Raw genomic sequence first — 18931 nt, 5'->3', positions numbered from 1 at the left:
GGAATTCATAAATACTGTACTTTGAGAAAGTACCTCCCTGGAACAGAAAACGGGCGTTTACCCATGCACAACACAGTGAGTCAACGGACTCATGGTTCTAAACCACTTATTGTTACCTGCAAGTCATGCCAATGAAAGCGGCCGTATGTTTCCAACACTAGAAAGTCGACCACACTTCGATTTGTTCCTTTATTATGAAACAGGCTACCAGGATAAATAACAATAGCAGGACACCAAAAGAAAAAAGAAATGTCGTAAATTCCCTCTGTGGTTATGCGTTGAAGTTCTGAGATGAGCGCCGCAAAAACCCGAAAGAAAATGCTGCGTGAAAACGGTGTCGTCAGGCAGGGATCATGGGAGGCAATCAAGATACACTCCGGAGGAATTCGACGATAAGCAATGACGTCGTAGAAAAGCACAGAATATTCTCCCTAACAAAGTGGAGCGGGATTTTTTTTCTTATTTATTTAATAAAAGCACCCTATAGTATACTGCGCCATGGGCGCATAGCGCTAAAAATGGTAAGACAGTACACGAATTAGAAACCAGCGGGCTTGGAGTGCACCCACTAGGCATTTCTCCACCACAGCGTGCCACGGCACATTAACACTCGCCAGTTAATCCACAACTTTAACCCCAAACGTTTACTTTCACTCTTCGAAAACCAGCGCGCAAAATGCTGGTCCTGTGTCAGTGTTCACGTGCCGCCGCTCGATGTGACAAAGGGTGAACAACAAGATGCCCGCTCTGAAAAGACAGAAAGCTGGCGTGTCCGGCCCTAACAAGAAAGAAAGAAAAGCTTCTGTGCGTGCCGAAAGAAGCAACGGGAAAACCGTCGTCACTCGGGGACCTTCGCCAGATCGCTCGTTCTTCGCAACCATCAACACGCCTTGCGGCTAAAATGACAACGGGATACGTAGCCTATGCAAACCTACCGCGCGCAGAGCAGTGTCTCTGTCCAAAGGGGATGGGCTTAGCGCTTTGGCATTAAAAAGTGCAAAAAACGCGGGTATATACGTTCTTCGGCGGCTGGCTGGTGCGGACGCAATGGGAGGGCAACGCCGAAGCGCTTTCTTGGAGAGGCCGCGTGGGGGCGCGCGCGCAAGAGGCCATGCGGTCCGCTGCTGAAGGCTGCGACTTTATGCCTAGTTGTCCGAGGTAGTTAGTCTCTCAACCGCTGAGAGCCACTACGAGAGAATGCCGTAGGAGGCCTGGTGAAGCAATCATTGCGATCGTGGTAGTTGGAATGAGAGCGTATTTTCATGCAGCGATAAAGTAACTCGGACACGAAGAACAGGCTTGGGGTTGTCGCTGACGTTTGATTGTCTTTTCCTCGTGTTCTTGTTGCTTTTGCACTATTTGAAGCCACATTTGAGGCTCTCGCGTCTAGGCTATGTGCTTTCAACGTGATCCGTGACGCGAGTGCTTTGGAAAGATGTCTCTCTCGACGCAGCTGATATTACCGAGAGTTCGCAAGGACCCACACCGTGAAAATTCCTTGTTTCACACTTCCACAAACAAAGGGGAAGGGTTAAAAGGGACCCTAGACCATATTCCGAATGATGCCGTCTGAAGAATTCGGGAACAAAAGGCACGCAACGCCATCTGTTCACTCGCTCTCTTATTTTATGAAACTTCTCTCGAGTTTCAGTAAAGCTTGCCAGAAGAAGTGTGAGCGATGGACGTTATAGCTAGCACTAGTGCCCGAGATAACGCTGCAAAAACAGTTGTGCAACGCTCCAGTGCACTTCGTCACAACTCTTCTCTCGCAACCAAGCAAGCGAGATTTTACAAACTTCTTTAGGTTCATTATCGCAATTCCGTATATCCACAATAAAGCCTTCCTCAGCCGATCGCACGGTCTAGTCTGCGCGCGCTCCCGCTAAGTAAAACGCACGTGTGCGCAAGCAAAGCGCCGCTTCGCTGTTTTCTTTCCTTATTACCGACCTATCGCAGAAACAGCTCTACATGTGCACGCATTCAATGACATGGCTACAGGGCGCGGGGATAGGCACTTTTTTTTTTCCTCTCGGAGAAAAGCGGCGCAGGGCCAGGCGGCGTTTGCAGAAACGCTCGATAACCGCCTTCTACGCAGCCGCAATCTGTGCTAGCACAACACACGAGGAGTCCTAATGAGGAAACAAGAGCTCTCCACTTGATAAATGCGACAGGACGTCTTTTGGTACGCTAACTGAGGTCTTGGTGCATTAACAGAAACAAGGAGATGGGTCTGGCCTTTCACGCAAGCCAAAGCACGCGAAACGTGAAGCCTTATTTCACTGAATGTTGGTCTCGCATTCCATCTAAGGTATACGATTGCAAAGTGTTGATCAGGCACGGACACAAAACGCTCGTGTTTGGCTGCGTTTGTATCTTTTCAGCCGACTGCGCTAATGTACGTTAGGAACAATAGTATTTCATACCTGTGTCTCGACATTCTATATTTGTCCTCTTCTTTCTCTCTAGGTATGTCGGTATCGTTGCACCGAAATGTTAAATTGGGGTTCTGCATTTGTGAGCCGCGCAATAATTTACAATCGGTTTAGTTTGCTGTTTTTGGTCCTTCTCCGGGATTACTCCATAATAACGAATATCCTGCAGCTCTTCGTTGAACGTGCGATTAAGTAGCTGAACAGCTCGAGAAGATTCTGTGATACGTGGGTGCATAATGTTACAGGATCGGGAATACGATCCGGCGAATAAATCTGCAGCAGTTGCATTAGATTGGCGATGGCGCGGAGATAATTGTACCTGTCATTTTCATGGACTTCTCGCAAGTATTCTCACGTCTTGGTTTAGAAGAATCTGAAGAAACCATTTATCCAATAAAAAACTTGCTTGCTGTGCGGACTACGGAAAGTATACATACCACATGTCGACCGAGAGAGCCAAACAAGTTCAGGTGTTAAAACTACTCTACCTGGTTCAGTCAGCCGGAGGTTTACTATAGGCTTCCGCAGCAAATTTGTATGAAGCACGAGATGAGGCAGTACAGATTTGCAAAACTTGCCACAAAAGTAACAGATGCTACTATGTCATGCTGTACCACATCCGCAATTTTATCCAGCAAGTGCTCCGTAAAAAACTCGCTCGCGGAAATATGCACCTGGCTGGCCTAAGGTAGCGCTCCAGAAACGTCCTGTCACACTTTCCAGCGGGCATGGGCAAATAGCGCTGCAACAAGAACAAACAGGGCAGCCTGGAGGCATGGCCAACGCGCGAAACAGCTTCGCTGTCTGAAGCCTGCGAAAAAAAAAAAAGATTACGCTGGGCCCGTGTTCATGCAAGCTTCTATAACGAAGAAGCCGCCTTGCAAAATGTAATAAACACGCACAAACTTGCGACATCTGCACCGACACGGCACAGACCTCGTAATTTCACATCCGTCTCACAACACGATGGCTGTTGGATAAATACACAAGATGAGAGAAGATACTTCTACATCTGCAGTCTGGTTAAAAGCGTTACAAATTTCAATGCCTACGCGGCTGTTACCTCTTCAATGATTCCTGTGAGCAAGATTTCTACGCACACACCTCCGAAAAATGTCACACTTCTTCTGGGGTGTAATTCTGACCCACAACAACAATTTTCAAAAAAGTAAAAGAAGAAAAATAGCATCGTTTAGCGGGTACATCGAGTGCGAAAACGCCCGGCAGTGATCAAGGAAGCAAATCAGTGGGAACATTAGGAAAAACTGCAATGATGAGCGCGAATAATCACATAATCTGTCTGCTAGGAATGTGATAATGTGCTTGAATGTCATCCTATACTTTCACTGGTGTACTGTATTTTAGTCTACTGTATTTGAGCAGCGCGTACGATTCCGCTAATTAGTACGGCACAAATGATAGCGCGCGCCTGGACTAGCACGACAAAAGAAATGGCTTTTCTCTATTGTCGTCGAAGCCTAGTCTGCTTCCTGTTAGCTGTAATACTGCAATTGAGTTTGGCCATACGTATAAACTATTTTCTACTTCTTGTATGCTTTCTACGCAGCGTGTACATACTGACGGTACTTCAGCAATAAGGAGGGATAGCTGTTCGAACAACCTCGACAAGCGCCGCTATCCTTATGCCCTATTTAAGCATTCTTCTCGCTACAGGAATTATAACTTAAAACGCCAACCTAATTATCAAAATTGCTGTTGTCGGGCAAAGTTACACCATAAAGGGCATAACATCTTTCCAAATGTAGGTCGGAGCTTTCTTTTCCTGTCTTCAAAATGTTCTTCCCACGCGTGAAGTACACATAAAGCGTGGAATCAAGAGAGGAAGGGCAACACACACACACACAGATATACAAAGCGGATGTGTTACACGTGCCAGAAAGCGAGTAAGAAGCTTGACAAGATGCGTGTATAACGACTCGTAAACAATGCGTCGTTGTCCGTACGGACCACAAAACGAGGGGCTGGCGCAGCTGCATGAGAAAGTGTTCGAAGGAGGGAAATAAAAAAAAAGAACGAGGATCCGATCTCCCTTGAAGTTGGCGCCCAGTCTAAAAAAAAACTTGAGGGCTCAGAGCACAAACAATCGACGAAGCAAATAAACGGAAACGCCACAGAAACGCACACACGCACGCACGCACACCAGCTTTCGTCACAAATGCCTGTAGACGTCCACACCGAAGCCCGTACGATGAGAAGCAAGCTGAATCCACCGTGAAATGCACCTGCGAAATGCAACCGGGAGAAAATTCGGTGTAAAGAAATGGGCAAGCTTGTGCCTAAACATGCAGTTTTAACCAGTATAGTTCACAACAGAAGTACGCACGCTCATAAAAGAAATTCAAATGCGGCTAACAAAATGCGTCGTCTTCTGTCAGAATGCCCGAAATCTGACGGCAATTTTTTCTACCAGATAGGTCAGCACAGGTTAGACGTATTTACAGCGATGAAAAAACAATCCCATAACATAAAGACAGTACAGGCGCCAATCGAGGATTCAGCGCTCGTTCAGTCTCCTTTCTGTTGTGTTTTCGTAGACGTGGCCTCGTGTTCAAATGTCCGCTTTAGCCTGTTGGATGACGCAGATTCAAAACCGCCACTGGTTAACCACTGGTTGGCCGAATGGGTGAGTCGCCCCTAAGCCCGACACTCGACTTTCTCTAGGTGTAGAAGTGAACAAATATAAACTTTTTTGAATGCAAATCGAGTACGAATACTACGTGGGGGATATCGAATAGTCAAAGGCAGACGCATAGGTTTACAGCTGGATTCCTTGTTTCGGTATAATTAGGTGCCATGCTTATGGACTATTCAAAAATACTAACTATCAGGGACAAAACAACAGTTTTAAACTAAAGATCACTGATTGTCATTAAAAGAACTGTACGAATAGCCTCACAACAACTTTACAGCCTTATTACATGCAAGCTTTTCAAGAATGAATGGTTGCGGTATGGCAAGCTTCCAAAAAAAAAAAAAACGCTAAAGAAGTTACTGTTGAAAAATGAGGTCACAGGTTGCGAAAAAAAAAAAAAGCAAGAACGCTGCTGAATAACGTGTTTCCTGTAAACACACGTAAAGGGACCGTTGAACACAGAGCATCACTGGTCGCAGTGCAAAAAATGAAATTGCTACTTGACTAACTACCACAAACACTAAATGGCAGATCACACGCAATAGGCACAGGTTATCATATTGGCTTCCATTTTGAAACAGAAAACAAGACTCGCATTAACCATTTCGTCTATGCATTGCATCGAAAGCTCTCGCAGTTGTCTCACTTTTGATTATTTGCGATAGTTTGTTTAGCAGACTGAACTGTAACGAGACTTCAACACTCGGTCGTTGCGAAATATTTAGCTAATTTTCATATTCGAAAATACCGAATAGTTCTTCTCGCATATGAAGCCAAAATTAGTGCGTCATATTTTATTCGTATTCAAAACTTCGGACATTCGCCCACCCATACTTAGGGGTGAACTACCCTGGCGAAGGATCCCACTAATGCAAATCGCGTCAAGCCCTGCGAGCCCAACAAAACCTTGTAATCGGGGTCTGCGCCACTCCTACGGCAGCAATTTTTCATGGGGCATAGCAAATCAATTATTACGTTCGGATTCCAGACGAATTGGCGAGACAACCCTTTCAAGGTAATGAGATTCGGTAATTACTTAGCCCCTGGCCGGGAGCGTGGTTGTACTGATACTACCACTAAGTTCCTGGCGGCAACTCCAGTCTGCCTCCCGCAGCCGCGGCGGATGCCCTACTACAAGGCCATCTGTGGTTGGACAAGGGGCACACAGAAACCATACTTAGAAATCTCTGCAGGGCTCTAAGCAACTGAGCACCACGCCGAGGAACACCTCTGCCTACTAGAATAGAATTGAGCAAAAACCGCCGCACGCTGACTGTCGACGGTAAAGCGCTTAACATTTAAGCAATACAGCGACACAAGGACATTGCGACCGTCGCAACACCTATGCCTGAGGCGTGTACTAACAGCGGGACTCCTCCCTCGTGCTTCCCCCTGAACAATCTCACTTTTTTTTCTGGACACGCTGTACGATCTAGTGGCGCTGCAGAAAAGTCCGCGCGCGGCCTTCGAGACGAGAACCATGCTGCACAGGTGCGTGCGAACATTGAGAACTGTTTCCCCTCTGGCCACACCTGGCCAACAGGGTTTCCTCAAGTAACAAGTGTGAAGAGTATTAAAATCTGCCCAGCACGGCAGAAATTTCAAAAGATTTCTAATGGTACATTCGGCTGGTTGAAATCGGCCATCGCAAAATCGGCCGGTTGAAATGCAGCACTGCACTGCTTCTACTGCACTGCTGCTTCACAGTTCACACGCTCGGCCGTCTATCGCCGCCGCCGTAAAGTCCACATTCGGCGCGGGTTCAAGAACACCGAGTATCGGAGAAATTAAAGGCGTCTTCTTGGTACTTATACGACGAAACATTCCCACTGGCAAAATACCTACTTACCGAAGGTGTCGCGTCAGAGGCGTTCACTCAAGAGCGGCCCACCTACTCGCACATATCCAGCGACCTAAGTAGGTATCAAAGAGGTTCATTGAAAATCATCGCAGGTGGAGTCGCAAATACGCAGTGCTCCAAGTCAGAGTGGCAGAGATTGATTGAAAAGCGGTAGTACCATACCCAGTCCCTCACCTACGGAGACGCATGTGGGCATCAAAGAGGTTCGCTTTGGAGCGGCACTTAAGTACACAGTGCCACATACCCAATGAGCCTAATTGGTCCGACATTTGATATGGAACCGTTTTACCTCAGCAGCGCAGCCCGACAGCTACCCATTCGACCATGGACGCCATATTTGCGGGAAAATGATTTGACAGAAAGACAGACATCTATCTATATCTGACTGTCTGGGTCTGTCTGTCTATAACAGAGAGAGGAAAGAACATAGGACGGCAGGGAGGTTAGCCATAGAAGGCTAGTCTGCACGGGGGGATGGAATATGGGGATAAAAGGAGAAAGAGAGCGGAAGGAGAGAGACGAGCCCAAACAAACCGCGTACACTATAGAGCGGTAGGGGGCGGCGTTCTTAAATTCTATCCTGAAGGCCCGTAGACCGCAGGAATCTTAGTTGCGCAAATAAGGCGTTCTGTGCGGAGGTTCTTCGGAGCACTGGCCTAGAGCTTTTGTAATGATAGCTATCCCGCAAACCTCGGTCTCTGGGTAGTGAATGGTGGGAAGCGTAGCGTGTCGTGCTGAGGGAGCAGGGCTCGAAACCAACTTGGGTCACTGGGCAAGTGGCAATGTGTACCCATGACAAGAAGTTCAACGAACTTCTTGTCGCCGACATGGGTCACTGTGGGTGCGGAACTTGGTATGCGGCATGGGTGTGCACCAGCCTTCAATTACTCTCTTTCATGCTCATCTGGAGCACTGTGTATGTGACACTCTGTGCTCCTCTTTAATGAACCTCTTTCAAACGAACTTGGGTTACATGGTATGTGCCAGCATGTATGCGTGGCCCTTCAATGAACGCCTCTGACGCCAATTTTGGTAACTAGGTAACTGCCACTGGGAGTGAGCGGCCCTATAATGGCAAAATAACTTATCTTTAATTTATGCGATGCTCGCGGAATCGAACCCGAGCCGAGCGAGGACTTTATGGCGGCGCTTGAGCATTAAGAAGCAGCGTGCAGTAGCAGCAGTAGTGCAGCGGGAGAGAAATTTCGACAAGCTGATTTCGAGATGGGCGATTTGGACCGCCAGAATGTACAATTTAAACAATTTTGAAAATTCTGCTTTGCTGCGCAGAATCGAACCCACTTCACCGGGTTTCTCAGGAACAGCAGCCTGACGCTTTAGTAAGCTAGATGGCACAGAGTGTTCATAGGTAAGTACGAGAGAGCAGTCCCACTGCTGTACACGCCTCATCAGGATAAACAGGGCAGCCCGAAAAACAAAAACAAAGAATGGACACGTCATGAGGATGGGCGCATACATAAAGCGTTGTCACGGTGGCAGTGCGTTTTGTCGCTATATTTCTTCTAAGCTAAGCGAATTACCGTTGACCGTCAGCGCGAGATGGATTCTGCCGAATGTTTTTCACAAATGCACTGCTGAAGTAATGATGGCAAATGCTTCGCAATTATACCGACATTGAATCAATCGAAGTCCCTCCTTCACTCCAAGTTGTCTTTCCCGTCGTGCTCTCATGGGACACCACTATTCAGATTCTTGCACCTCGTCTGCGAGGGATCTTTGATAGAGCACTCAAGACTTCCCTTTGTATTCAGTGCCGCATTTCGCCGAGTACAGACTCGATGCCGTACCCCGTCTGTAAACTAAACTTTTAAGTAGACCGAGTCCAGTTTTACGCCCAGCGTTGATTTCATGTAAGCGCTCACTATGTGGCGCACGTCATTTCCTGTACAAATTATTTGCTGGACACCCAGGCGAGTACCAATACTATGTACCACAACTACTTCAGTGCGCCGTTCTCGGACTACATCTATCCAACTTTGTGTCACCCTCACAATTAGTGTGAAGCCTAGCATAGAACCAAATTTAAAGCAAATATTGCGTTTGTGTAAAGCGCACGTTTTTAATACAACGAATAATCACCGCTTTCATTAATGATTTTCTTGTGGATTCCGCCACGCGAACAAAAAGGTCATTAAGTGTGAACTCTGCGCCGCGAGCGATGCCTCGACAAAAAAGCAGCAAATCTAGTTGTGGAGTCGGGAGCCCATATTATTATGATCGAATATTTCTTACAGCCTGCGTAGCAACCATCCATATGATACTTATTCTTATTGGTCATTTGTACTGAGAGCTGTAGCATAACTCAGGCAACGGAAGCTCGTACACAATCCACTAAACATATCACTACGTAAACCGGCTATGGTGTGGCCGGAAAATTTTATCGCTCGGAGTTTCGATGTTGCTATACCGCAAGCCTCTGCGGTACATCTCCTAAAGATGTTCCGAATTATTGCATCACTGCATCGAGACGTTCCGTGCGTTTGTAGAAATAAAAGCTACAGAGTGCAATTTGTTTGTGAATAGTTCATTTCGATGTTTGCGTGTTTCGTAAGTGTTCCTGTGGACAGTATAGCCCACAACATTGTCATTATTACTCCTAACTACATTATTTTTGTGTTCTAGACGAGAAACAAAAAAGTTTCAAAGGAATCCTACAGAACGTGAACTAGATGTGTGCATTACCTTCGTACACAACGTTCGCTCTTCGAGAGTAAATATTTAGTCTAAGATGTCAAGTTGTACAGATCAACAACACAACCAAATGACACACTCATCTGGTAACCTGAGTATTGTGTCAGTGTTTCTTAGAAAAATATCGGAGCTTCTAAACTTTTAGTGTGTCGCACACGTCCCTGTGATCCTTCCGGTGAGGTGCCTATATTAGGCCTATCAGCACTGTGAAAAATCGGCCTTGCTGGGCTACGGAGCTCTGTCATAGCGTTAACCAGAATCCTTTCAAAAAGGATCACTGCTTACCAGAAATCCATATACGATAGCTTGCTGCTACGACCGTTGAGCAGCGATACCAATCTACGCCCTTTCGTAAGATATGCATCACATGCTGGTATCCGTAGTTCGCTTTCCGTACAGTACAGATAGCGCCCCAATAACTAGACTCGCTGAACGCACAGGAAACGAAAAATATTTTCTAAATAGTGCGCTGTTAAAGCGCTTCTCACCTTCGGCCGGAAGCCGCCAGGAATCGCTGGACGTGCTGGCGAAGGAACAATACCTCCACCTGCATGGAGGGTCACACAGCGATGCGTTCTTCCAGGTGTAGTGTTCTAGTCCAGCACACATCGCTGGTTTCGAGAACAAGTGGTGCTGGCGGCACGAATGCCGAAACGAAAACGAAGAACGATGTGTGGTTTAGGCTCGAGTGCTTTGTCGGGGCACACAACCATTGAAATGCAGCCGTAATTACGTCCTACAGGCCCCCGTTCGCTCTACAGAGAAAAAAGTGCGTAAGATAGAGAGAGAGAGAGAAAAAGGCACTGGAGTGTTCACACGACAGGTCGACTTCTGCGAAGACCCTTCTGACGACTGTACAGCTATGTACACGGCCCCACAGAGAGAACTATGCAGCTATTCTATGGTGGGGTAGCAGGGGCTTGAAAAAGCTAAGCGCGCGCAAATGGACAGGGAGCGTTCTTTTTTTTCTTCTTCTTTCTACGGCTGCGCTCGGGCTCTCGAGCATGAAGTCCTCTTGAACTCTTCACTGGGTCAATGAACGCATTCCTATTCGGATGCCATGTCTATTCAAAAAGCGTCAGAGAGCAAAGACAGTCATTCGATGAACAGTTTGTTAAAGTCCTCTTCGCTGGAAGTGCCCAGAAAGTCACGTTGTGTTCCCGTTCACGGAGATTCGTGGAAAATGAGTTTGATTGAAGGGCGACGAACGTAGTCTCGAAAGAGGTTGTGATGCGGTAGTCCGTCCTTGCGAAGAGGCTGCGGGCGTGACTCTATGGCGGTGGTTCTCGAAGACGACTGCCACGGAACAAATCGGACAAGGACTATTAGGGATGCCGCCTGTTGCTCCAGGTGGCACGAACCACCATCACAAAAAAAGAAAGGGCGAAATCCGAACCCAATGCGCCCGCGTACACATTGTCCCCACCGGGCGCATTGGACAGGACCAACGAGACTAATCACGTAATCGCTTGATGTTGGGCACTACAAGAAGACGACGTTCCGCGCGACCCTGGTGGCACGTCGCAGGCACTGCCGACGAGGAACGGCTCTTGGATGGTATATTCGACTGTCCACAAAGGTGGACACCTGTCGTTGCGATCCAGGGCAGATGTCGTCGCCGCCTTCTGCCGCGATGACGCTTGCTGCTGTCGCCGTTGTCACTGAACAGCCAAATGGTAGGCCCGGACAATTGTGGGAGGTCGTCGCTGCCGCCGCTATAAGGGCGTGTCCCTGAAGCCTCCAGTCTTGCCGTTGGCCGACGGCTGTCCTGGGGACTGGGGTCGCGTCGGGGACGTCGCGGCAACGTCGGCCCGTTGCTCCGCAGGTGGGCTTCTGTTCTCCGTCGGCGATGTGGCCACCACAGGCAGCTCGACGTGCGCGGCAGCGTTTTCATCCGTGGGACTCGTTGTGGCGACTGGAAAAGAAGTCAGGAAACGCATTACTTACCAAGGCGCTTCTTGCTATTTTCTCAGATTCTCTGTTACGTCTAAAGCCTGTGCTGGTCTGGTTGTGCGGGACTAAAAAAAAACATTTCTATAGAAAACGTGTTAGGAGTGCCGTCCTTGTGAAAGCGTATGAGGTTAATAGCCTAGCCAAGTCGAATGTAGCCCTTAACGTCGCCAAACATTTATCATGGAACTGTTCTCTTTGTAGACAGAATTTTTTTTTTGCCTTGCATCTATAGCCGCACAGTGATTTCAACTCCCATACATAGCCAGAAAAACATGCACTTTAGGCTTTCATTTGAGGTAATGAATCAATATAATAGCAAGCGTCTTTCTGCTCGACATATAAGAAGAAAGGCGTCACCTTCCGTATGGACAGATATGAAATGCGGGTTTTCTCATTGAGAAAAAAAGCTCGGTCTTTTCACTGATCAGCTGTCATGCGAAGTTGCTCCGCCTTTGGCGGTGGCGTTGCCCTTGCAGACAGAAGTAGTGCCACCATTTCTTGGTCAGAAAAGTTGCATTTATTGCAGGAACACGCGTAATTTATTGTGTAATCAACAGAAATTACTACATCTACGCAGTGAATTAAAGAAATTTAGCTTCAAAAAATCTATATCCATGCAAAAGTTGAGCACGAAAGACCCCGCTCCTTAGCGGGAAGTAGCCGCAGAGCGACGCGACTGGCCACACCTCGCAAGCGGTCCCACTGTCACGTAGCAGCGTTTCAGCATATCTACGTGCTACAATACATCTGCTCTTACAGCATAAAGAGAAGGCGTAACTCCTGTGGAACTGTATGTGGAAGCGCTTATATAGGATGTGCGCATCAGCACATCCTATATAAGCGAAATTGTTGAACTTTTAATGTTTCCAGAAGGAGCATATCCAACGGTTCTAGCGTGCAAAACAACTGCGTACAAAAGTGCATGCACCAAAAGTGTATGTGATTTATAAGGTGCATACTGATAATGCGAGTATATAAAGGCGGCCACAAAAGCTTATTGGACACCACATTTGCGAAAAAGGTGAATTCTCACGAAATCTGTGCAAATTAGCCTCGAATTGAAAGATTCAATCTGCAGAACGTTGTTGCGAGATACATATATATTAACAAATAAATGAGAATCACCTTGTTTAACAGCACAAGAATTAGCATTCTCGTAAACCTTTCTTGGCTGACTGTGCATGCATTGCAAATGAAAAAGTACGCAAAGAAACCGCATGTACAGGACAATATAAAAGAATTGTGCTTGCTTTTTCTGGGAGCGCTCTACTCTACTAAGCAAAAAAAAATGCGTCGGAGAGCCGTGTATAGGGACCGCGCACGCATCCGCAGAACTACACTTCCATCAGATCGTGTACTGGGCCCGCTGAAATGTCACACAAACTAGGGTGGTCAGCGCACCGCATTATCCTTAGTTTTAAAGCTACAAGTTTAGAGCTACAGGAACCCCAGAATATGCTCTCACACTTGAGAAGCGGCAAAATACCGGACAAATATTGTAAATTATTTGCGTATGAAAAGCCCCGTAAGGGGCAATTTAGTGTAAACCAAAATTTGTGCACCTGTATGCGACATGTGCTGCTCGCATGACCGCACGCGTGCGGCAGGCGGGCGGTGGGGCATGTGGCTCGAGCGTAAATCGGCCTTAAAAAAACTCTATACGCCTCCACAAAGATGGTATACTTGGAGTTTCTAGTTTGTGCAAGAGCTGTGCGCAAGACATGTCATCATCATTATCATCAGCCTGTATTTATGTCCATTGCAGGACGAAGGCCTCTCCCAGCGATCTCCATTTACGCCTGTCTTACGCTAGTCGATTCCAACTTGCGCCTGCAAATTTCCTAACTTCATCAACCCACCTAGTTTTCTGCCGTCCTCGACTGCGTTTCCCTACTCTTGGTATACATTCTGTAACTCTAATGATCCACCGATTATCCATGCTGCGCATTACATGGCCTGCCCAGCTCCATTTTTACCTGTTAATGTCAATTGTCTTAATGTCTTAATGTCAAAAGGGTATGTACAGCCGCCCTCAAAATATTTCGGAACACGGAAAATGAGATTAAGTTAAATTTTCTCGCTACTTCACCAGAGAGTGTGAAATGTATGTCAGGAATGTGACGATAGTACGGAGAGTTGTCAACTCTACATTTCGGTTGGAGGACCTGTGCCTAGGCTGTGATGAAATTTAGAGTTTACTCGCATCTCGTGTTCCGAAAGCTTTTGAGGGAGGGTGTAAATGTCACTATATGAATTACGAAAGGAAGTATATGTAGATGAATTTCACCTAGACAGGCAGTTCCGGTAGACTGAATATGACTCCGTACAGTGAAGCAGTTGCTATTTCACGTACCATAGTCGTCGCCGCCGCCGTGGCCCGGGCGATGCAGCTGCGGCATGCTTCGGCGGCGTTCAGCCTGTAGAATCTCGTGCGCCGCCCGGTCCATTTCCTCCTGGGTCAGGTTGAAGGCTTCAGCCAGCTCTCGCTGAGCGGCCCGCACGAAGTCGGCGTCGCAGTACTTGCCCAGGCCTTGCTCGTGAAGAACCTGCGCAAGCAGCCGGTGCAGGTCGTGGACGTGAGACGTTGGAGAGTTATATGAGCGGACATTGTAATAGGCTGCAGATTACACATGACAACCTGCAGATTTCTTCAGGTTCATAACAGATACTGTAGGGGCCTGTCAGTGAGGTATGGGTAAGGGGGAGGAAATAGAGAGTGTTGCACACAAAATAACTAAAAAACTCAGTGGATCTTACGTGTACCGAACGCAAACGTACGCTTGTTGGAGACACCACTGCGGATATCTCTCGATAAATTATGACCATCACGGTTACGTCAACTTCAGCCACAAGTTTACGAACCGGGAGCCTTTCCACTTCTCTTCCAATGGGCCCGCGCCAACCTCAGCTGTGGCGACAGCGTCGACAGCGATCCTAGTACTCAGCTGATTGAAAAACACAGGTCAAGCACTTCCTTCCGGTCTTCAGTCGTCTTTGTCGCCATAGGGCTTTCCTAACAATGAATTAACCCCCCGCTCGTACAGTTCACCATTTTAACACAACAGCGTTAAGGGCCCCCTGTCGCAGAAAATCCGGCGTCGGCGACGTTGACCGTTAGACAAAATAATCCCAAACCACGCATCCCGAAACACGCAGGCCCTCCGCGTGGCGCATAGGAGTTACTAAACTAACTGAATTTCTCACAGTTAGTGCGTCAGAAAATTCGTTAAGTACGACTTACACACAACTTACAGACATGATACCGTCAGATTGTAATATGAATATAAGAGAAAACATAATTCTGTTGCGTGGAAACTCAAACACAAACCTCCAACACAAACAAGCGCCCCGCCCGGTTCCTTGCAACGCCATCCAGATGACGGTCGCCTCCGCGCATCCGCCGCAGCGGCGGTGCCCGCCATATGCGGGGGCAAGCAAATAAAAGAACCAGGAAGCTCGCCTTCGTGCACAGCGTTCGCCGCCAGCGTTTGTGGGTAAACATTACGGTTACGTAAGCTGCATTTGCCGGGAAGTGTGAGAAGCAGTCAGAGGTCTTTGAATGCTATCGCGTTCTACTCTTAAAGGCGAAGCTTAAGCGTCCTCCAAGTTCTTGTTGTTGTGCTCAGCAGCACAACGCCGTAGCCATTAAGCCACCGCTGTGGGTAGCTTTTAGCAACCATTCCTAAGTTTATTTTCTGCAAAGAACAAACAAACCAAGAGGCACTAAATGTAACAAAATTTAATCACTTCTAGCAACGGCTAGCGCAAGGGTTTGCCGCAGTGTGACGCGCAGGCTCACCCGTCCAACGAGGTTCTCGGCGCTTCCCACGAAGGCGCTGGGCGAGTCCTCGGGTCTCCTCGGCGCACCGCTCGTCAGGTGGTTCTGGTCTAGGCCAGGGCTGCCCCGCGACGAGCCTACGCCACCGAAAAATTTCTATCTGTGTACTTTTTGCACACGCAGCCAAGCTCTGCCAGCGAAGCGCAATGCGCAGTGAATAAAACAAGATTGCCATTGTAATAATTCTGACAGGTTTAAATCTTCAGTCCATATGGCAGGCCTCCAGGCAAGAAGCGACAAAAACCATAGGAAAGATTAAATGAAGAACAATCATGCCTATGTTTCCGTCGTCCATGTGGGTTGTGTCGCTTCAGAGCTGAATGCGTGAAAGTTCATGGAACGAAATTAAGTCAACGAAAGAAAGCGTAATCGATAACACAAAGGAAATAAAACAGTGTTTTTTCGCTGCTGTTCTTTCAGACAGGAGGCCGAAATAAGTATATGACTGCTGCCCGGCGTTCAACCTCTTCAAACACTGAGGAATCGCTGACAATGAGCGCAGTTTCTCGGTCATCTAAGAAATAGCGCAGATTGTTTGAAGTCACCTCCAACTTACAGTCGTCACTTTCCATAAAGGTAGACAGAAATACTATGTAACTATGCACGTGTACTGCGGAACAAAGTGTTGCTACTGGCGCTTCACTTTCTGTAGAAGGCCACTCGATTTATGCAAAACACTGCAGACAACCTCGAGAATGACACCACTAGTTGTTGGGGACCATACGAAAATTTTGCGAGAAAGTAACCAGCCAGCTGCTGTTCGTTTCCTATATGCATCGGAGTGAATATTATCGTGCAATGACAAGACTTTCAAAATAGAGTCAAGCTAGCTTACTAATAGCTAGCGATATTACAATTTTATTTCATCCAAATGTATTCTCGCAGTGTAGATGTCCCACTGGTCTAAATTAAGAAAAAAACGCATTTCAAATTAGTTAAATGAAGCTGTTTGAGAACTTACCAGAGAGTGAAACCACGCCCGCCCCTTGAAACTAGAGGAAACCGCTAAGGCACTTTTGAGTGGGTTGACGCATTTGCAGGCAAACTTTGGCGATAATTCTTTGGAAATGTGCGCTCCTTTGTTTCGTGAATCACAAGAAAAACAGTTAAATATTCTCAAGGTCAATGTCATATTACACTATGCAAGAACATTATCCCATATTTCCATCTACCAGTAGCAGCTTCCATGCAAAGAAGGACATACCGGTAGAATGTGTGAGACATATTTGAAAGCGGTGTGGCTTAGTGCATCGGCAATACGCTAGCCAATCCTATGATCTCTCATTCACAGAGCCAAATGCACTGGAACACTTGCTGCAGCTAAAATAGGCAGCTTGTCAACTGTGAAACGCTGGAAACGGCCAGATGAACCTGGGGCTAAATTAAAAGAAATCCAGGGGAAAGCGAACCCCGCACAGGAAAAGAAGATGGTGCGATAAAGCTGCCATTTTCACGTAATGAATATTTGAATGAAAATTACAGCTTCATTCCGCCGTATTTTACTCCTTAATGTACTGCGTTTCCTGTTGCCTTCTTTCCTATTTGAATATACTCCAAGTCATCCAACTTGCTCTCTGGTTGAGTAATCCACCAGCTAGACTGACATTTGCTTTTAGGCAAATTTTATGCATATTCCCAGAACCAACAGTATGTTGTTGTTCTAAAACACATAACACAGATAGCAATAATCACTTTTATTCTGTGTACGTAGATCCGGCCAATAAACAAAAGCCGACAGTTTGAAGTTAGCGCTTCTCCCCATGTGTCTATTTCTTTGTGTATATGTTTAAGTTGGCGCTGCTATGACCTCATGATGCAAGACCAACTGGCCCAATCTTTCACCTTACTAAGTTACAATTAGTTAGCACTTTGATGGGCGATCGTTGATCATCGACCAAATACATCCCTCAAACTCAAAGACCTCCGTTCTAACAGCATTACTTCCGATAGCAATCGATAACTACTGTTGGAACAAGAGGGACGAGAGACGAACCTACACAGGACAAGTGCTTACCCTGTGTAGTTTATATGTGTTTCGTCCGCCTTGAGCTATCTGAAGTTATGGATCTGTACTATCAAATCGGATGATGATTGTTACGATAATAGTCGGTGTCGTGGTGTATTGTTGTGAGGAGGCTAGCTGAGTAGGAAATCATATGCCTCTTCATCTTCACGGGCCAAATCACACTCTGACGAGAAGCAGCCGTCGTCATGTTAGCTCGTCAACGTGTCATCTTTATCACGCAAATTAAATGACGGCAACAAGCGCAGAAATCATGTCGCCATGGGGTACATGGTTCTCACCATGGTAGGATGCCCTGTGCAGGAAGCGTCCCGGAGGCGGGCTCGACCCCCTCAGCAAAGCGGGCGGGCTTCCGGGAGCCAATCCCGCGACGGCCATGGCCGGCAGGGGCGCCTGGCGCAGCGAGGCGGCGATCCTGTGCATGGTTGGATGCAGTGAAGACGATGACGACGGCTCTGTGCCCGCTCGCAGCAGGCCCGACGAGCACGGCCGGAACAGCGGTGGCGGTGGCGTGTCGTGCGAGCTCGAGCTGCAGCTCAGGATGGGTCGCTCGTGGCTGTCCTGCTTGCTTAGGCACGGCAGCCGGAAGCTGCCCGCGCGCACCGCGCCCACCAGGCCTCGACGAGGGGGCGGAGTGGGCGCGCGACCGACCGCGCCGTCTTCCTCTTCGCCGCTTGTGCTTTTGTTCCGTAATTTTTTGGTCAATCCGATCGGGGAGGGGGCGGGAAAGGATGGGTTAGGGACGGTGAAGGCGCGTGGACGTGAATTAGGTAGTAGGTGAAAGTGTCAGCATATCCACCCGTTCCAGACGTAATTAAACGACGTAATGAGTGAAAGGGGAAGCAAAGTGAATGGGATTTTGTCGTCATTGATGTTTACGTGTTAGGGTGATATGTAACATACGATTTGAGGAGCAAGGTTATGTGCGCACGTTAGGAAATATGTGGGAAGGGTTTGTGTTCGAGCAACACGTATATGCAGTTAAGTGGCGCGGATACAGTAATGCAGGTCAAGTTAAATTTGTGGCAAACCACAGTATAACATCCGGGTAATGTTTTTCAACAATGCAGTGATTTATACAACCGACAGGTTGAAGGAAACGGAATCATGGTGTTAACATTGAATCGATTTTGTTGGTATGGGTGCGACAGGTTTTTTACGGTATCAGTAATGGTAAGGTGCGAATGGAAAACGCAGAATTGTGCACATAGAAATTAATTGAAGATTTAAACGTTCCGAATGGGCAAGGAGGTTTAACCGTTGTAAAACGACAATTTGAAGGTGTCAGATAAACAGTATATGTGGATTTTTTTGTGTGGGTGTTTTCGTGGGTGGATAGTTTGGTGAGGAGAAAGCGAGAGGAAGGGGTGAGGGAGAGAAGTTAGAAGACACACAGTAAGAATTGGGGTGGGGCAGAGACTGACATCATGCTGAGTATGCGATAGAACACAAGTTGTAA

At 47.3% G+C, this 18931-nt stretch overlaps 1 protein-coding gene across 1 annotated transcript in view; it reads right to left on the bottom strand.

Annotated features, from left to right (window-relative positions):
- Positions 1 to 491: 491 nt before the first annotated feature.
- LOC119466573 (muscle calcium channel subunit alpha-1) overlaps positions 492 to 18931 on the bottom strand; it is a 456872-nt gene continuing 438432 nt past the window's right edge. Inside the window, exons 46-50 of the mRNA XM_049657014.1 lie at positions 17754 to 18151; positions 15411 to 15526; positions 13965 to 14157; positions 10147 to 11573; positions 492 to 4675 (exon numbers count right to left, since the gene is read on the bottom strand). Of these exons, the coding sequence (XP_049512971.1) occupies positions 11374 to 11573; positions 13965 to 14157; positions 15411 to 15526; positions 17754 to 18151 (907 nt within the window). The 3' untranslated portion in view covers positions 492 to 4675; positions 10147 to 11373. The remainder of the gene's footprint in view (positions 4676 to 10146; positions 11574 to 13964; positions 14158 to 15410; positions 15527 to 17753; positions 18152 to 18931) is intronic.

Source organism: Dermacentor silvarum, chromosome 10 (assembly GCF_013339745.2).
Source record: "Dermacentor silvarum isolate Dsil-2018 chromosome 10, BIME_Dsil_1.4, whole genome shotgun sequence".
NCBI classification, from domain to species: domain Eukaryota; kingdom Metazoa; phylum Arthropoda; class Arachnida; order Ixodida; family Ixodidae; genus Dermacentor; species Dermacentor silvarum.
The sequence above is the reverse complement of the archived record's forward strand: the minus strand, read 5'-3'. Positions and strand labels throughout refer to the sequence as shown.